The following is an 18,707-nucleotide window of genomic DNA, read 5'->3' on the forward strand; positions in this document are numbered from 1 at the left end:
TGCTTCGTAATTGTGAGGGCCGGAGACTTATTCCTAGAGTTTCTAGAAATCGAGCCTCGGATAAGATTTGGAAAATGACACCTAGGAGTTGTCAAACCGCCCCCAATCCTTTTACAATTATCCAATCACAAGTTACAAGAAATCATGTGGGGCCCTACTACTCAAAAGAAAAAGAAAAAAAAAGAAACTCAAAGAGAAATACACAAAATGCTTATAGATTTCTAATGGTTATTGGCTCCACATACCATAGTTGGAGGTTAATTACTAGCTAGAGTAGAGCGTTTATGTTAGCAAGACCTAATTTCTTCACCCTTTGGACATGCTGAAGGGTCTCTACGCTCGCAACATGCCCAAGGCCGCAAGGCGTACCATGAAAATTTCGTATCGCAAAATTATGTTTAGCTCAATACGGGCGATCTCCTCTTAAAAGGTGATCATTTGGAGGAATGTGGAAACTTGAGAGTTTTGATGAATCAGCTCGTACAGTTGTGCGAATAAGACTGAGGTTGGTACCAGGCAAATCGGGAAATCAATGTTTGGACAATAGTTTTAATTAATTTTGCACAAAAGAAGTAGAATTGTTTAGTACCTTTCGACTATATTATCCACAGATTTTAGATCAGTGATCACAAACCGTTGACGAATAGCCGAAAGTGACTTGAATAAATAGATCGCTGTGAACTGCATTCGGTGCAGAGGAGCCAAATTTTTGTTTTTTTGTTTTTTTTAATGAATGCCAATTTTTATTTTTCTGGTGGAAAAGGGGCCGAAGTTGACGCTGCGAACTAATTGCTACGTACAAAGGCAGAAAACACAGACCTTACTGATATCTCTAAGGAACAAGTAACCTAAACCGTTAGTAAAGAAATAAAGAGAAAAAGATATGCTAACCTAAAGAGAATGTGGGAATTCGTGATGCTAAATCATCAATGCAGTGCATGAGTTTCCTTCTCGATATATGCTTATACAATATCACATTCATTTGCACGAAATAAGCTCTCTCATTTGTTTGACCAGTTCTCAAGAAGAATGGTCAAACAGTCTCGAACTGAATAACCATCTCAAAATCCACCTCAAAGAATAAGTCGTATTTAATATACCAAGTGATCATGCCACATCAAAAGAAATGCATATATGGATGGATAAATCGATGGATCCATAGATAGATTCATTAATGTCAAATCCTATCTCTGCCCGATGATATAATTATTTAAGAAGTAATTAAGAGTCAACGCAGGCTTTTGAGGAAGGATTTCAAAGATTTTCATTGCAAAGACAGCTCATATATATCGGGACGGGACGATATGAAGGAGACCAGACAATAGACCTGTGCTCGGACTCATCGTCGCTCCAATCGTCTCCTATAATTTCTTCCCAAATATAATGTTTGACTTCCTTATTATTTAAGATCTCATCTACCGGATTGAACGATTGGGTGCGCTTTGTCTTATATATAATTTAATTATATATTATATGATTAACCTAAACTCTAGCTTGGATCGGTGATAGCCAGACTGGAATTAAATGGTCTTGAATCGGTCAAAGGGTCTCACCAGTATTATCTGAGTCGCATCGGATGGTGAATCGAAATGGGTATTGGTTCATAGGTTTACGGGTCCAACCGAGAGTTTGATGAGTCGTACCGCACGTTTAATTAAAATAAAATAAATATTTATATTATTAAAAAAATTTAATAATTAAAATAGAAGTATGATAATTTCAAAAAAATATAAGGATAGTGTAAGAAAATATTTACATTTAATATTTCTTACTTCAAAATAAGTATTGAATTTTAATAAGTACTTAAAAGTAGAGTTTAAAAAATAAGAAAGTAGTGGTGGCTTGATTAGTAACATGCTAGTATGGGAAGCAAGAGGTCATGAATTCAAATCTTTACACAACCTAGCAATTTTGCCACTAAATAGGAAACTCATAAAATACATAGAATTGTCTAGTTCAATGGAATTTTACTCAAAAACCAGCTGATTCAATAGGTATAACGGTTCAATTCTGCCACTTGAGTATTTAGGTAGGCCGGACCAGAGATGGTATCGGTTTTTGATCTGCCGATCAAACCGACTGGTCCGATCCGGTTCTGGGTCTTGCAACTTTCAACCTATTTAGCTGGGTGAGCAATATATCTCACTTAAGAAATCTTGTCATTCTATCTCGTCAAATGACGTGAAAAAACATTAAAGAAACATAAATAGAAGTCGTCAATAAAATTATAACAAATGAATAGATGAGCTTATTAGAGCTAGACGGGAAATGAATTTGTATGAAAAAAGAATTTTACTTATTTTTTCTCACCCATCATGTCTTTTGGTCGATGCGGCCACAAATCTCTCTTCTCAATTCAATGTGCCAAGGATGATAGATTAATTAAGCTTGGTTTAGTTTGTCATCTATATGTATTTCTTGCACTTCTTCGATTTCATTGTGATCTTTTTCTTTGATATTTTTCCATTTACTCTTTCTAAGAAAGAAGTGAAGACTTGTTTCTTTGGTTTTTAAATTATAATTCAACTTTACTCAACTCAATTATCTTCTTCCCTAAATTTAATAATATAATAATCATTATTTTGTTAGTTTTCTTCCATTTAATAATACATTCTCACTCATATTTTTTCATAATTATTTTTAAACTTCAATTTAATAATATTTTCTCATTCATACTTTTTCCTAATCATTTTTAAAATTAATTTTTAATAATAAATTCTTAATCCACTTTCACATCTTTATATACATATATATATATATATATATTCTCATATATCAATATATTTGTCAACACTTGCAATCACTGCACAAAATCAAATTGAGTTGGATAACTTATCCAAGTCGAAAACCAAATGCAAGCTAAGATTTCGTTCAAGGTATGGTCATGACGACCCACAAAATCATCCACATGCTCATGCGAAATAAACATATATGCAATACCTTACCTACACAGTCTTTACTAGCTTACCTTTATTTTATTTTATTTTTTGGGGTGGAAATAGCTTACCATTTTTTGGGTAAATTTCTTACCTTTAATTTTAACGAGGGAGTGTCTCAGTAAAATCAACATTTGGAGAAAATTTGGTATCTAAACGTAAATATATCAAAACTTTCAAAACAGAACAGCCATTTTGGCTTCTATAGTGGACGTATGAACACTCCTAGCTAATAGTCCATGACGTTGAGAGCCGTAGGCGCTGATACTTTCCATATACATTTATATTATGTAATCAAATTTAGCCGATAATTTAGTGGGTAACAAAGACATAACATGATGAAATTCTCTTTTCTTTTCGTAAAACAAAAACTAATTCGGTCAATTTACTCTATCACTTTAGAAAATTCGAAAGCAACAACTTGAAGAAGGTGGGCCAGGAAAAAGAAAAAGACTTGAAAGAAGGATTAAATTTTCCCGACAAATAAGTTTTCTATCCCGTGCGTTGCACAAGTTCGTTTTCATATATTACTACACTATTTCTCATTAAATAATAAAATTAGACTGATTTTGCATGATTATATATATATATATATATTGCAACATAGGGCCGGCAATATTTGATACGACACGATTACACGACACGGACACGACACGGAGTTAAACGGGTTTGGGTTGGGTATTTTTGATATTCGGGTTAAACGGGTCCAACCCGTTTAGACACGATTAATAAACGTGTCTTAGCGGGTTGAACCCGTGTAACCCGATTATACACGATTAAACCCGTTTATTTAACCGTGTTTAATCGTGTTACTGTAATCGTGTAACCCATTAACCCGTTTATCTAACTGAATTTACGAAAATATCCTTAGGTTAACCCTAATTTCGAAATTTCGGAGGCAATAGGCTTGGCTTTCAATATAATTTGGATGAGTATAATTGAGAACTGGGACTTGTTTTTGATGGATGAGACTTGTGTTTGGCTTTCAGTATAATTTGGATGGTGTTTGAAATTTTGTTGAGCTGCAGTGCAACTGTGCAATGCATGGAGGAAATAAACGGATAAACGGGTCGTATAACGTGTCCGGGTAACCGGATTGAATGGGTAAATGGGTCGTGTAAACGTGTCCGGGTAAATGGGTTTATCGGATAAACGGGTCATGTAAACGTGTACGGGTAATCGGGTTTAATCGTGTCGTGTATTCGTGTACCTATTATGACACGTTTCGATAAACGGGTTTAAACGTGTCGTGTACGGGTTGACACGAATATAACCGTGTCGTGTACGGGTTTCCAAAACCTAACCCGTTTAATAATCGTGTCGTGTACGGGTTATGACTTTGATAACACGAACCCGTTTAGACACGACACGTATAAACACGACACGATACGAATTGTCGGCCCTATTGCAACAAACGGTCTAAATTAATGTATTATATAATAGTAAGTACATTGAAGAGATTTGTTATAGATGACATCCTTATAATAAGTTTATACATCTACTTCATTACACATTTTTTAAATATGCAAATTTTGTAGCATCTTTGTTTAAATTTTTATTACATTATCATAAGTTCATAATGAGAATAACAATTTTAATCTTATAACAGAAATTAGGTTAACATCCAATTAAATAAATGAAATTCACATGATTACGTCAACTCTTTTAATTCTTAAAAAGAAATTCACCGATGAGAGATCATTTATTGATATAGGAGTCAATTTTAGTTATATGGTCATAATTTTGTAGAATTAGTGATTTGTTATTAATTTTTTTGAGAAATTTTTGTATGAGAAATTAATTTTTTCAGTGTTCTATCATTGTATTATACTCGGATTCATTATTTCATACATTTTTATCATTTATATAATAATTGTATACATTATTAAATATAATTTGCTTCTTAAGAACAATAACATTATTAAAAATTTCAAACAAATTTTTAAATTTCACATAATAATCTTTGAATAATAAATTTCAATGAAGTTGGACTAATTAACTTATTTAGTATTTTTTCTCTTACAAATCTAATTTATAAATTTTTATACTCAATTTCATATATTTTAATTTCTTTTACATGCCCAAGAGTTTATAGTTTAGTCCTCTATATGATCAATTAATTATTTTCAATATAAGTTATGTAATATCCAATTAAATATTTTATTGTCATATAATTATAAATATTGATCATTTCAATCCTACTAACCATAACCCTATTTAATGCAAAGCGGAATCAATTTTACCATATATATGGATGATAAAATAACAAGACTCTGCTATCAATCTCAGGGTAAGTCAATGTTCACTAATATAGTAAATCAGCCGTAACTCACTAGTGTTTTAAGTGTCAAGTAAGAGGTTCAAGATTAAGAGTAAATAAGAAAAATACTTTTTCATTTATTATCGACCCAATTATAAAATTAGTAATTTGACTACTTATTAAAAAAAAAGTACTATGAATATGACTACAGGGTTGAGGATGTTTCATTGCACTCTCTCCAATACTCCTCCAAGTCTCTGAAGTGGGCTCTATTTTGCCACCTAGGCGCCACGTCAAACAGAGTCACGCTCAAGAAAAAGAGACTTCATACTCCAATGGTTGTCTTTCTTTTCAAATCTTTGTTGAGGACTCACATACATATTATATTAAATAAATAAATATAAGGGGTTTTTACTTAAAATGGCCCATGATTTTTCCGTTTTGTCAAATCTATCATATGTTTTTTTTGTCAAATTTATCCCATGGTTTACTTTTTGCATCAAATCTATCCCGGCGTTATCTTTTCCGTCGACATCTAATGGCCGTGTTGACGTGGCACGTGGAGAGATAGTGGGCCACACTTGCCACGTATGCGCCACGTCAGCACGGCCGTTAGCTGTCAACGGAAAAGATAACGTTGGGATAGATTTGATGCAAAAAGTAAACTATGGGATAAATTTGACAAAAAAAAAGCATATGATAGATTTGATAAAACGGGCAAATCATGAGTCATTTTAGGTAAATACCCCTAAATATAACTAATATTACATATAAATAATATATAATTATATATTAATAATAATTAAAATTAATATCACCTTATTCAATTCTCCTTCCCCTGCCAGACACAAACACTTTCCCTCCCCTTCTTTGTTCACCATCATCATTTTCATCTACTCCTACCATCATCGTCTCCACCATTGTCATCACCACCCCTTGCTTCTCATCACCCCATCATCTTTGCCTTCTCCATCCCCTGTCGCCATAACCCAAAACCACCATCATCATCTTCACAACTCCACTGTAAATCTCAGTCGATCATCTCCTTCGCTGATAGAGAGCTCAGTCGATCTTGACCTTCTACATGAACGCCTTCACCATCGATTATCAACATTCTCATATCTCTCTCTCTCTCTCTCTCTCTCTCTCACTTCTTTGCTTTGACCTCTGCTCCCATATCTCTCTCTATCCGTTGGAGAGAGAGCCAAAGTTTAAAAAAAAGGGGGGACAAAAATTGCCGTGTGGGGTCTACGGCTTCCACGTTTAATCGTTGATTAATCTTTCTATAGAGAGAAGCGTCTTCAGATGCGTGGAGACGTCTCCAACGGTAGAGAGACGAGGCGTGCTCTCTATACACCAGATGACGTCGAGAGACGTAACCAATGTGCCACTGGAGATAATCCTAGGATTGCAATGATAGGATAAAAATTTTGACTTCTGATGTAGTTATGACTCAAATCAAATATTCCGCGATGAACTTAAGACTTATATGATTATGCCCTATGGTGATTGCTATGCTGGCCACCGTGAACTTCTTTTTACTCTTTTTTTTTTTAAAAAAAAAAGATGCAGCACAATTCATGAGGCGGGCCTGCGAGATGGCCTACTGCGTATATGAGGCCATTTGGCCCTTATCCCGTTCCGCCATGCTGGCGATAAGGTGACAGCAGATTCCTGATGACGTGTCCACCCACAGCACAGCACAGCACGGGATATACGGACACGTCAGCAGAAAATCTGCTTAAACACTGTCGCTTGACTGGGGAGGATACTCCATCCCGTGATTTTTGAGGATCTTTCTTTTCGTGGGAGGCGGTGATAAAGTGACACGTGGGTGTGGGTAAGCTCAAAGGAAGGAAGAAAAATGAGTGGAAGCAGAGGCTACGTGTCAGTCTGTGGAGATAGGACCACTTGGATATAGTCGGCGACTTGGAGATGCTTTAGTGCGACCGAGCCCGTGTACTGCCGAATAATTCCTTTTTGTAGGATCTTTCTCTCTCTTTTTTTAAGTATTTATTAGTTAATATATCGAAAAGTGTGGGATCAATTACCAATTACCTCTTGGTACAATCAATTTCTTAATCATTATTATATAAATAATAATTAAATAAACGATTGGTACCTTAGCAGTTTTCTTCATATACTAAATAGATGTATAAGCCTAGTATAAAATGATAAGAAAATTAATAAAAGAGCATGTGCAATGTAATCACGAATACTTGACCTAGACCGTGTAATAAAAGGTCACCTCTAGGATAAAGGATGAAAAACGTATATCATTGCATCATATCTCTTCAGTTCAAAAAGGAATCAGTACTATAGAATTATTTGTAATGTTTTCTTCTTAACTTTTATTTTTCATTTTTCTATGTTTCACTCTCTTTTGTGAGTGACATCCTTTCTTCATGCATCAACTTCAAGGATTTGGCCCAGAGGTTGAATGATGAAATAAAAATTCATCCAAGTTCAAGACTTATTCCTTGTGAACTCTCCAACCTCGAGTGCGGAATGTACTTGTTGACTCGTCGAGATTGCTTGATTAATCAAAGGTGCGCAAAGTGGCTTGGACATCAGCTGGTCGCGCATCCATAAGATTATATATATATTGACTGTGGCTTGAGAGTTATGGGCCAAGTTAAACTGTCTATTGCAATTGTGGCCAAAAAAAGAAAGACATTGTAAATTATAATTCTCTAATTGTTAATAAGTTCCGACTGATTAATGTTTGAATAGAGTCGAACCATTGATGGATAAAACTCTTTTCAGTTGGTGAATTGTCACCATTGACAAAATTCGAACCCAAAACCTTAATTAAAAGGAAGAGATGTTAAACCAACCAAATCGGTCTATGTCGAAAGGCTGTATTCTTTATTACTTTCTACTGAGTGTAGTAGCGATAACCATATAGCTAGCAATAAAGGATGAGATCTGAGCTAATTAAGAGTATATCCTACTATAACTCTCGCCGATCTTCAATTCCGAATCTGAGTCCATTTGAAGCGAATCCAAAAGATCTAGTGGCGTACTGTCCGAATTTGACTAAGAGATCAGTTGAGAGATCAACGTAAGAGAGTTAGGTATGCTCACATGCAAAATTACACAAAGAAGGTCAGTCTTTTTGCTCCATTATTGAAAGAGTGCAGTGTGTCCTCTCACGAGCTCTGTCCTCCAACAAAAGATCAATGTAAGATCTATATGCATAAATTTCTTACTCCTCCTTTTCATGATATATATATATATATATATATATGGGGGACCCATGAGATTTTGATGACAAAGAGAAATGAGGTCTCAAAGCCGTAATCAAATGAGTGGTTGATTGTTAAGGCCTTTCTCCCTCTCTCCTTCCATGCCCATACAAAGTTAATAAGTACGTACTAACCTATGAAGCGGCGTTATCACAGGCTACATGAATAGCCCTAGCTTTGAGTATTTGATATCCTCTTGTTTCGGAGAAATCGTTTTCAGTTCGAGGACATGCTTTCGATAAGAAAGAGTTCAAGAAAACATTTTCTTAGGATACGTCTTCCACTATAGAAGTTGATGGACGGAAGTGGACATCCATTTATATCTATTTTTTCCCGATTCAAATGAATATATAATCGTTCATGAGACAAAGGGCCGGGATTGGCAATGATTTTCAACCGTTCATGTGTTGGGAAAACAAGATTACCGAATGGGGTCACATTTACGCATTACATCAGTCAACCAGTACTACTGCTCACATGTTACAAAAGTTACAAATTTTTACTATTTTTCTCTCACCAAAATTTCGAATAAATTAATCATTAATTGAGAAGCCGTGTGAAACCTCTTCGACAGCTGATCCTAATAGTTCTTAGCTTCTGCCAGCGTACATTTTTTTTTTCCTTCCTTTGGTACACGATGAAGTAATGTTAAGGCCAATTTGCTTGCACATCGATTAGTCCACCTTGCGAGATGAGTGGGTCATCCGTACGTGGTCTAGGAAATCCAAAGGATTACTCCTATACGGTCTAACTCCAATGAGATATGAATCTTAATGAGTAGCGTGTACGGTATAAAGTACGTGCGTGTATATATATATAAAACGTTTTTAGGGTTTTCGGCCCACATCCTGGTGACATTAGGAGAGGGACAAAGTAGCATCTCTCTCCCATCTTTGATAAACAAATTTTGGCCAACAGTTCAGAAGGTTTGCCTGTACACATATGTGAAATTGTATTTATTATTCATTAATTTTGCATGGGACAAGATTTTTGCCCGCTTTTGGATCAGAATAGGACTTGTTAACGCGGATTCGGATATCTAACCGATATTATGTAAAAAGGAGAAAAGGATCGAGTCCTCCATGCCTTGGGGTGGATTCCGTTGGCTCTTTTTTCTATTTTTCCTAATCAATCTAGTGACTTCGAATAAATGAAATTTACCCAACCATGCTGCGATTTGAAGTATGGTCCTACTATAGATGTAGCATTTAATAATTTGGAGAACCAAATTTAATTAGATTCCATTCCCCAAAGAAAAATGTTTTGAGGCGTCTTTTAATAATGCATATTCAATTAATTAGCATTTCTATGTCAGTCCGAGTCTTATGCTAAACTGAGTGACTTTGCGATTTTCACATGAGGTTTTGGACCCTTACGCGCTCGGCATTTTCGTGCGAGCTCAGGGGTTACTTGCGATAGAATTGCTATTCTACAAAACACGAAAAATGGTACGTAATAGAAGTCCTAAGAATCAGTTTGGTGCTTTATATATATATATATATATATATATATATATATCTTATTTGTGTCCTGTTATTTATGCTACTCATGATCTCGAACCATCAGTTCATACTTACGTTCCACCCATTGAACAACTTTGGTGGTCAAGTAAATTCTAATTGTACCGTGTATTTTGGAGAACCCGCAAGTGACCTTAAAATGAAACAATTTTTTTTTTTACAATATATATACATACTATTATTTCAATAGAAGTTTGATTTCATAAAGACCAACTTAATGATTACAAAGTCGAAAATAACTTTTTTTAATAATTAAAGTGTCTTATTTTTGGTTTCTCCTCTCTCAACTTCTTAATCCCACATTATATACCACTGTTTTTTTTTTTTTTAGTTTCATCTCTAATTCTTTTTTATTATTATTTTGATTGTGTAACGACAGGTACCCTTCAGTGGGAATATATATGAAAAAAGCAATGATTTTTTTAAATGGGAAAAGATATGAAAATAATAATAATTAGATATAATACGGCAGCAGATGTATAGGTGGAAGTTCGCTAGAGAAAGCCGACTCTCTCTTGCAATAAATACAAAACGTGACTTTTTAAAATTTTTAAAATAAAACGAAAAAAAGGCAAGAGAGGGGTACGGACAGTTGGAGGACCCCGCCCACGGCTGGGCCGTGCCAGATACAGATTGTGATTCGCGCGTGTGAAAACCCAGCCGAATTATTTGAAAATGGAAACCAGTTTTTTACCTTCACAGGTATCGAATGGTGTCTGTTTCGTGCATTCGTTTCATTATGTGGCAGTATAATATAATAGATCAATGGAGAAATACTTACTTAAATTGATGCATAATCGCGTGGATATGGTAATCGCGACGCATTGGCATGGTATTTCTTCTAGGACTTCTCGACGGTGATAATTAGATATAATCCGGCAAATTTACATTGGTCCACTTTACTATCAGGACGTGGAATGGGATGGTCCAAGCCAAAGCTCTCATAGAGGAACATGTGTGGTCCTAAAATTTCAGAGACAAGGTCCATCTTAAAACTGCTCCACAATGCATATTGCCTTTAGCATTCATCCCGACCAATTGCTAGGTACAGTTCGGCGTGTTTACTCTAAATGTTGGGGAAATTTTCATAAGGATGCACTAGAAATGCAGTTGAGCTCACGCCCCGAGCTCTTGTTCATAAGTCAAATATCCGAGAAAATTGCTCCTTCGTGTCGGATTTCCTGGGAAGACCATCTCGAGACGCCACCTATTAACCACAGGGTCCATCACTTTCATCCCACAATAAATCTCTCTCTCTCTCTCTCTCTCGTTCTATGCAGCTATAAATAGCCAACCGAGATGGTAAATTAGATTGTGTCCTCTCGACGAAGCCAAACAAATCACGAGTGCTTCTTCTCTCGCTCTCTCAAATGGTCACCTTCCGCAATATTCATTCCCCATCCAAAGCAAGAGTCCTCCATGCAAAAGCCCATTTCCCTGTTTCTCAATCCTTCCTTTGATGAGGACTGTCCCTAAACTAATTCTTCCGCCTATAGCTTGTTCTAATCAGGTCCCCGGGAAGAGGACGGATTTTTTTGGTGCCTCGTTCCTCCTTATTCGCTGCTAATTCCAGTCATAGAGCGATATTCGCCCTGAACAACTAGAAAACGAAAAGAATGCAACATAATCACCTTCAGGCACCTCCTGTACCTGCTGCTGACATCGGATCCACGCTATCACAGCTCATAATCACCAGTGGCACCAACACCTTAGATTCGATTTTCTCCTTTTGTGCCCCCATGGCACCTTCCTCAGGTGCTCCTCCTAATCCCGAGCAGCTCGGTTCCTCTGTTTACCTCCTGCAGAGAGACCTCCTTCGCAAGTTCTGTGAAAATAACAGACAGAGCAATGCATGGTCTAGTATTTCCTGTTTGGCAGCATCCCCGCCTCAGACCTCAGTCTGTTCAAGCACTTACATGCAGAGTGGTCATGGTCCCCACAAGAAGAAGCTCTACCGGGGAGTGAGGCAGAGGCAATGGGGCAAGTGGGTGGCTGAGATTAGGCTGCCCCAGAACAGGATGAGGGTCTGGTTGGGAACTTACGACACGGCCGAAGCCGCTGCTTATGCTTATGACAGGGCTGCATACAAGCTACGGGGAGAGTATGCACGACTTAACTTCCCAAACCTTAAGGACCTGAGCAAGGTTGGGTTCACTGATTGCTCGAGATTGAACGCTCTCAAGGGCTCTGTGGATGCTAAGATTCAAGCTATTTGTCAGAAGGTGAGGAGGGAGAGGGCAAAAAAAGGTGCTAAAACCAATGGTACGAGCAGCAAGGATGAGAGTAACAGAGCTACAAAGATCAAGGCTTCATCCTCATCCTCTACAACACAGCAAACAGTTTTTAATGAGGATTGGGGAAGTGAGTTGATGGCCGAGTCTATATCAGAAGATGAGTTCTGGAGGAGTGCTAATTCACCTGGTTCAGTATCTGTTGATTGTCCAACGGTGATGGGGGAAGAAACAGGACCCGAAGGCTGCTCGCTTGCAAAAATGCCATCTTTCGATCCCGAGTTGATTTGGGAAGTTATTGCAAATTAAGGCTGATAAATCTACCAAGCATCAGAACTCTAAACTGTTTCTGAAGCTTCTCCTTCAAGGCATTTCTCAACTACTTGTTAGGTGGGGCAAAGTACACAAGACAGACCTTTAGTGAACATTCAGGATGCTATCTTGTTTACACTGAAACTACCTTCTTCATATTTCTTTTTCCTTTTATTTTTCCCCTATCAAGCTAAATTAAGGGCATTAAAGTCATATCTTTATCGTATCTAATTCATACTGCTAGTTCTAAGATTACCGTAAGAATGTTCTTGTTATTAATAAATTCCAAATTTATGGGGAGGGTCCTGTGCTACAAATCCTTTGCGAGCTGTAAAACCGCAAGCTCTCTTTCAACACTTTTTTACTCTTAAGAAACTCCCAAACAATTAGGTGGTAAGTAGATCAAGAAAAAAGTTCAAAGAGACTTAATGAAAAAGGCTTGAGAATCAGTGAACGAGGATGTGTACCTCAAAGTATTCCATGGCCGGATTTGTACCTCATCAGTTCGATTGCGAAAGTTAACAATCACTTCGACAGCACATCCTCACACTCTTTATGGCGAGAAAGCAACGTGCAACGATACACGTGGTCCCAAGTTCAACGGAAGACAGCGATACCTCTTGCTGACAGAGGCCGTTCGCTTTCCTGAAAGAATAATATATCAAAAGTGGTACAAGATTAAGCCTTTTTATCATACCACCCATGGAGAGTATTGCCAGATCCTGACAACAAAAAAGGAATATAGGGGATGAAGCTATGCCAGGTACAATTGAATTTATGTATGCTAATAATTACTTATCAATATGATGCTGTGCAAGCTTCAAAATTCCAGACAAAGACGAATGATTTTGATTAGTACCTTGTCCTTACAAAGGTTCAGTGAATTCCATGTCTAATCATCACGGTGACAAACATCACATTGAGATGATCACAAAGTGCGCATAAATTAAGCACTAGGTTACTACTACTAATTAGTATGATCATCAATGGAGAGGATGGTGCTTCATCAGGTTCATAGCTCAACTTAGAAAGGCTACCAACTCAGAGAATTCTTCATCTGCTGTAGTTTTGCATTATAAGAACTCTCCATCTCCTCCTGCATTATTAAGTAAAAGTGTTTAATGCTCCAGAGCCACTGCTTCCCTTTCCAATATTGCAAGGCACATGAAAATTATGAGCCAATATGAAGAATTTGCAGCATAAAAAAGCATAAGCAAAGAGAATTTTCACATATTTTACATATAAAAAAAATTTGAGGTCTGCATGCTTCAATTTAGCAATTTATAACTTTATAGAAGGAACAATTTCAAAGGCAATAATATACATACTTCGAGAATAGGCTTATGGTGTATATAAATAAATGTAGATTCTCCTATTGACAACTTTATGGCAATGTTGAGCATTTTCATTACAAAAGATCGAATAATGTAGACATTAAAACAGTTCCAAGGGACAATTGAGTATTGAGACAGAAGAACGTATACCTTGCAAGATTTCAGCAGAGGCTGCAAAAATGATGATCTGAAATACCTAATTGACTTTCCAAGTGAAGTTCTGTCCAGATCTGGGGTCAAATGGAAAATCGCCAGCTGTTAATCATAAAACATAAGTCATGTGCAAAAAGATGCTGCCCAGATTGTATGTACTGCATACATACCATCACCCACGTCACCTCTCACGCCTCCCTGGTTGAGTTCTTCTAGAAGCTGCAATCAAACATGAGAATTATGAATGAGATGTAACTGCGTGATTCAAAAAACACCTTTACTGTCTAGAACCAAAGGTGACCTATAAAATAAAATCAGAATTTATACATAGAGATTCATAGTTACATATCATCTATATGCTAAAGCATATCCAGAGGGTGAAACATTGGGATTAATTACTCCACCAATAAGGTCAAAAATGAAATTCATCAATAGTTTTATGCCAGCATCAAACACTCAAATCATCTCAGGAGAGCTTTGAACCTACATGAGTTGTTAGGCACTGCCCATAAGAAACAGAATATTCTGGTGAAATGGAAGATAATTTACAAACAAATAAGCAAGGCGTATATACCATGGAAAGGGTTGGCACTGCAGTGGGATCGAACTCTTCACAACTATTGGGGTCAATAGGAACACAAACGCGACCTGGGAACAAACAAGTCTTGGTTGTATCAGAATTAAGTATTGAATTTTCACGTGGTGAAGAGGAAAAACCAGTGAAAATTTGCTGAAAAACAAAATACCAGTAGACATCTGAAAAATTAAATGATCTCTGACAGAGATGCCCTTATACACTAAGCACTTTGTGATTTTTCATGGATATGATCATCAACTGCAAAAAGCTTACCTGTTTTTGGATGCACGCAGAAAGGGGCCTTTAGTAAATGGTTCATGTGTTTTGAGACCTGATAAATAAACATCAAATAGGGTCCAAAATTGAGCACACATTGATCAATTCAGTTTCTCTACTACTCTTGCCATCATCTAAGACTAAATCAAGAAAATATTCCGGGAAAATAATTTTCTAGAAGATGGAAAAATAAGAAAGTGGGTAGTGTCACCTACCTCCATATCAAGCCTGGGATAGGTGAAGGAGAAGACAATCTCTTCAACGTACCTCCGCAGCCCCTTTCCCTGAAAGACACGGAAGTTTTGGAGATTGTGAAGGGCATTCAATTTTGTTTTTCCTTCTTTTTGTGGCTTAATAGGAGGATCATGGAATAGAAAAGAAAGTTGATCACATGAGGATAAGTTTGCAAATATGCACATAGTTCTGGTGAAATGCATCACACATGAATTGAGACAATGAAAAATTCTGGTTTTTATTATGGAATATACATATCAATTTTCATGGATTATACCTTTCATTCCACTACCAGTTCCTATGTTAATAGGAGTGGGACTACTACTTTTTCCAACGGCAACAAAATATCTTCGTCGTGTGTCGGGTTTTCCTAGCATTTTATTGTTAAGTATAGTTATGAATAATCTCCCTGCCAGCTCATAATACTAAGAATAAATGTATTCAGCATACAAAAACTATATTGCATTTAGCATTAATAATCCACTTTCAACAATTGTCTTGAAACACACACCAGCAAGCTTTATAAAATTTAGTTCATACCTTATGTTTTCCTGACTGAAGCAGTTGTTTAAGCTGCTCCCAGCGAACCACATTTATGTCATTTGAAATGGATGATTGCCGCTTCTCCTGCCACTTGCCTCGCAGTTCAGCAGTAACAGCTGGAAGGATAATAGGCTTTCTGATCAGTAATTGGATGAAATGCAATGGAACCATGTAAAAGGAAGTAAAAATGTAAAGGGCGTTGATCAAACTCATATACATTCGTCAGGAATCATATCTAGGATCTTCTCATATCTCTCCTCTGTTGCTAATATATTTTGGCTTAAAAGCAATTTTTCCTCAAAGATACCCTCGAGTACCTCAGTATATGACCTCCTGTAGACAAAAAATGATTTAGCAGAGGAAGAAAAATCTGACCCAGAAGCGAAAAAGAACACATTCACAACTTACGCGAGAAAAGGATGCAGAGCAGGACTGGTCAAGGAAACCTTTTTATCACTATTTTCATTCCCCTGAAACACTTTCAAGTTTAGTACCTTCTTAAACCCATGAAAGTAAGCTTACATAAAAGATTTTTGAGATAGTTTTATACTTTGTATACACGGAAATAATCGGCGATGGATGCCCTCTGTTCATTGGATAACCTGCATCATTTGCACCTATACTATCAGAGCTTCACATCTTAGATCAAAAGGACTGTAGAAATAGCATCAGCGCATATGAGCGTTACCTTCTTGCTTTTCTATCACAAACCCAGCAATGAACACCACGTCGGCCACTATATACCCAGAGAATGTGATTGAAACCAAAATCATCTACAGTCAGAATTAAAAATTAAAAATTAGTAGTGGAAACCGTCACAGTAGTCGAAAGTTTTTCATGTATATAAATGTCCTGAGTTTGTGAATTCCTTTTGATTGAAACTACCTAATCAGGAGGAGCACATGGGTTAGTTTAGTCAGAGAAAAAAAAGAATCTATAGCAACGAAGAATTAGTCCATATCATTGGAATTCCCAAGTACGTGCAGTGAATACAACTTGAACTGAATAAGACTACAGTAGATGAGAGAATTGTGGCACAATTAACTGGCTTGTCAATGAAAGTTAGAAAGTAGTCAGACTATATGGTTTCCCGAGGCAGAAAGATGGCAATGAGAAGAAGTTCGATGTTAAGTTCTATATAGTCTGCAGCCAAGTTCTATGTTCAATACAATAACCACAATCTTCTATCCTACCAAAGGATGATATTATACTAAATACCTAAGACAGTGTTTGAGTGCAGAAGTGCATGAGAGATGAGACACGCACCTCTCAGGGCAGTATCAATTACTTTAATAGCCACAGTCATCAATGGCCAGCACTCCAAGCAAACATCAGCACCAGAGCAGCAATATCTGACATCATCGTAATCTGACATATCCTGCAGGGAACAAGCATAGCTCAGAATGCAAACTGGAGTTTGAGATAGATTTTTTAGAAAAAGAATCTGAAGAGCAAATTCCTTACTATATCAAAAATGAGTTCCCTCTCCACTGGAGTGAAAACATTATCACCAGATTGTGCATATGCATGCCTCTTAGCAGGCTGCAGAACAGATCTAACTCAGAAAAGGAGAAACGGTATACCAGAAAGTGAGAGCAAAAGCATTTAAATAGATTCGAAGATTTTGTATAAGAGAGCATCAATTATCACTTCATCAAAATGATATCCACATTATTGCTTGCAATAAATTTCATTTTAGGAATTGCAAGAGCGCTGCTACTCTCGAATATGTGACACTCTATATACATTCCAATGAACAAGACTTCAATAATGACAGTCCCTCGCCCCTGAAACATAGGTATCAATGTAATGCCAGAGGAATCTTATGCCTTACATCGACGCTATAAACTGGTCCGATGTCTATTTTGAAAGGGCACTTTTCTTGGATGGAACTCTCAAGCTCAGCTGCACTGGTGAAGGACTGGAAACGCAAGTAAATGTCATTATCCAAGGTAAAAGAGAACTCTCTACGCCCGAAGTAGGTCTGATCACAGCCAGGATGCTTCCCATCTGAAGACAAACAACACATCAAGATAAGGACAAAGGCACATGTTGGGCTGTGCTCGGCTACACAAAATATATCTAGAGATCAAATTACCATTTCCATAGGACATCCATTTGAAGATATCAGAGAAAGGAAAAAGCTTTCCTGCAAAACATCAACTCCTTCATTATGACGCAGCAGAATATCAAAGGCGAAACTAGAGGAGCTATTTCAAGGGGCATTACCATAGTAGAATTTGAGGTAATTGGAGTTGAACTTGTCGGGAACAGAATTCCCTTGCTTCTCTCGAGGAGCTCTCGCCTTGTTCCCGTCGATCAACATGTCTGCAGGACCATTCTCGCATTCTTCCCGAGTCATTGTCTGCGGATACACAGTAGGAAGTATGGGGGCAGTTGACTAGCCTGAGATTCTCAGAAGTCTAAAATCAATCCGCTAAACTGAAACAATAGCAAGCATTGCTCTCCTGCTTGGACATATTACACAAGAATTACGCTGGAAGTGAACAAAATTACAGAACCCTAGGGGGAAAATCGTTACCTCTTTCACTTCAGCCAAGCAATTAGACGGCCGCTTCGGTAGCGGGAGCAGCTGCGGCGCATGAAGAGGTCGCCGAGAGTCGAAGAAAGAGAGAGAGGGAGGAGATGGAAGCAGTGAGTGAGTGAAAGGTCGGGATCGCCGAGGTGAGGGGAGAGAGAGAGAGAGAGAGGGGACGACCTGGACGAGAGGAATTTCATGGCGCGAACTGGGAGAAGCATAGAGCAATATTGGCGGGAAACCCCTTAATCTAATATCAGCCCGGGCAATTCTTCTGTGCACCGGGTCCATGAGAACGTACTGAGCTATGGGGGCCACTTTGCAGTTTGCGCCCTCAATTTTATAAGAGAACATTTTGGTCCCTGAAGTTTTAATTTCAGTCCACAAAACCAGAGCACGGAAGACCTCCACAATTCCAACGGAGATCCGCCAGTTTTTCGGATTAATTTTCACATCTTTCTTTCATTATTGGGAAAATAGTTATAGTTATGTTTAACCAATAGCAATAATATATATATATTTTTTTTTTGTGAACGTAACCAGT

At 37.3% G+C, this 18,707-nt stretch overlaps 2 protein-coding genes across 7 annotated transcripts; one reads left to right on the forward strand and one right to left on the reverse strand.

The window, feature by feature from the left end:
* The first annotated feature begins 11,264 nt into the window (after positions 1-11,264).
* On the forward strand, positions 11,265-12,824 carry LOC116206263 (ethylene-responsive transcription factor ERF061-like). The gene has a single exon (XM_031539087.1). The coding sequence runs from the start codon at positions 11,581-11,583 to the stop codon at positions 12,502-12,504; it is 924 nt and encodes a 307-aa protein (XP_031394947.1). The 5' UTR covers positions 11,265-11,580; the 3' UTR covers positions 12,505-12,824.
* A 144-nt stretch (positions 12,825-12,968) lies between these two features.
* On the reverse strand, positions 12,969-18,469 carry LOC116206261 (DNA primase small subunit). 6 transcript variants are annotated; one of them, XR_004156651.1, is made up of 18 exons: positions 18,167-18,469; positions 17,854-17,989; positions 17,723-17,773; positions 17,459-17,634; positions 17,089-17,166; positions 16,891-17,002; positions 16,313-16,397; positions 16,175-16,226; positions 16,033-16,094; positions 15,842-15,957; positions 15,622-15,740; positions 15,063-15,131; positions 14,845-14,902; positions 14,569-14,642; positions 14,165-14,213; positions 13,992-14,071; positions 13,367-13,603; positions 12,969-13,152 (listed from the first exon to the last, which is right to left on the reverse strand). XR_004156651.1 is itself a non-coding variant. In XM_031539081.1 (17 exons), the coding sequence occupies exons 1-17, from the start codon at positions 18,452-18,454 to the stop codon at positions 13,541-13,543; spliced, it is 1,668 nt and encodes a 555-aa protein (XP_031394941.1). In that variant the 5' UTR covers positions 18,455-18,469; the 3' UTR covers positions 13,334-13,540. The 6 variants fall into 6 exon arrangements, 5 of the variants coding, with proteins under 5 accessions (XP_031394941.1, XP_031394942.1, XP_031394943.1 ...); XM_031539081.1 differs by lacking the exon at positions 12,969-13,152 and having other exon boundaries at positions 13,334-13,603; XM_031539082.1 differs by lacking the exon at positions 12,969-13,152 and having other exon boundaries at positions 13,334-13,603; positions 13,992-14,096.
* Between the last annotated feature and the right edge of the window lie 238 nt (positions 18,470-18,707).

The sequence above is a fragment of the Punica granatum genome, chromosome 4, assembly GCF_007655135.1.
Source record: "Punica granatum isolate Tunisia-2019 chromosome 4, ASM765513v2, whole genome shotgun sequence".
Lineage (NCBI taxonomy): Eukaryota > Viridiplantae > Streptophyta > Magnoliopsida > Myrtales > Lythraceae > Punica > Punica granatum.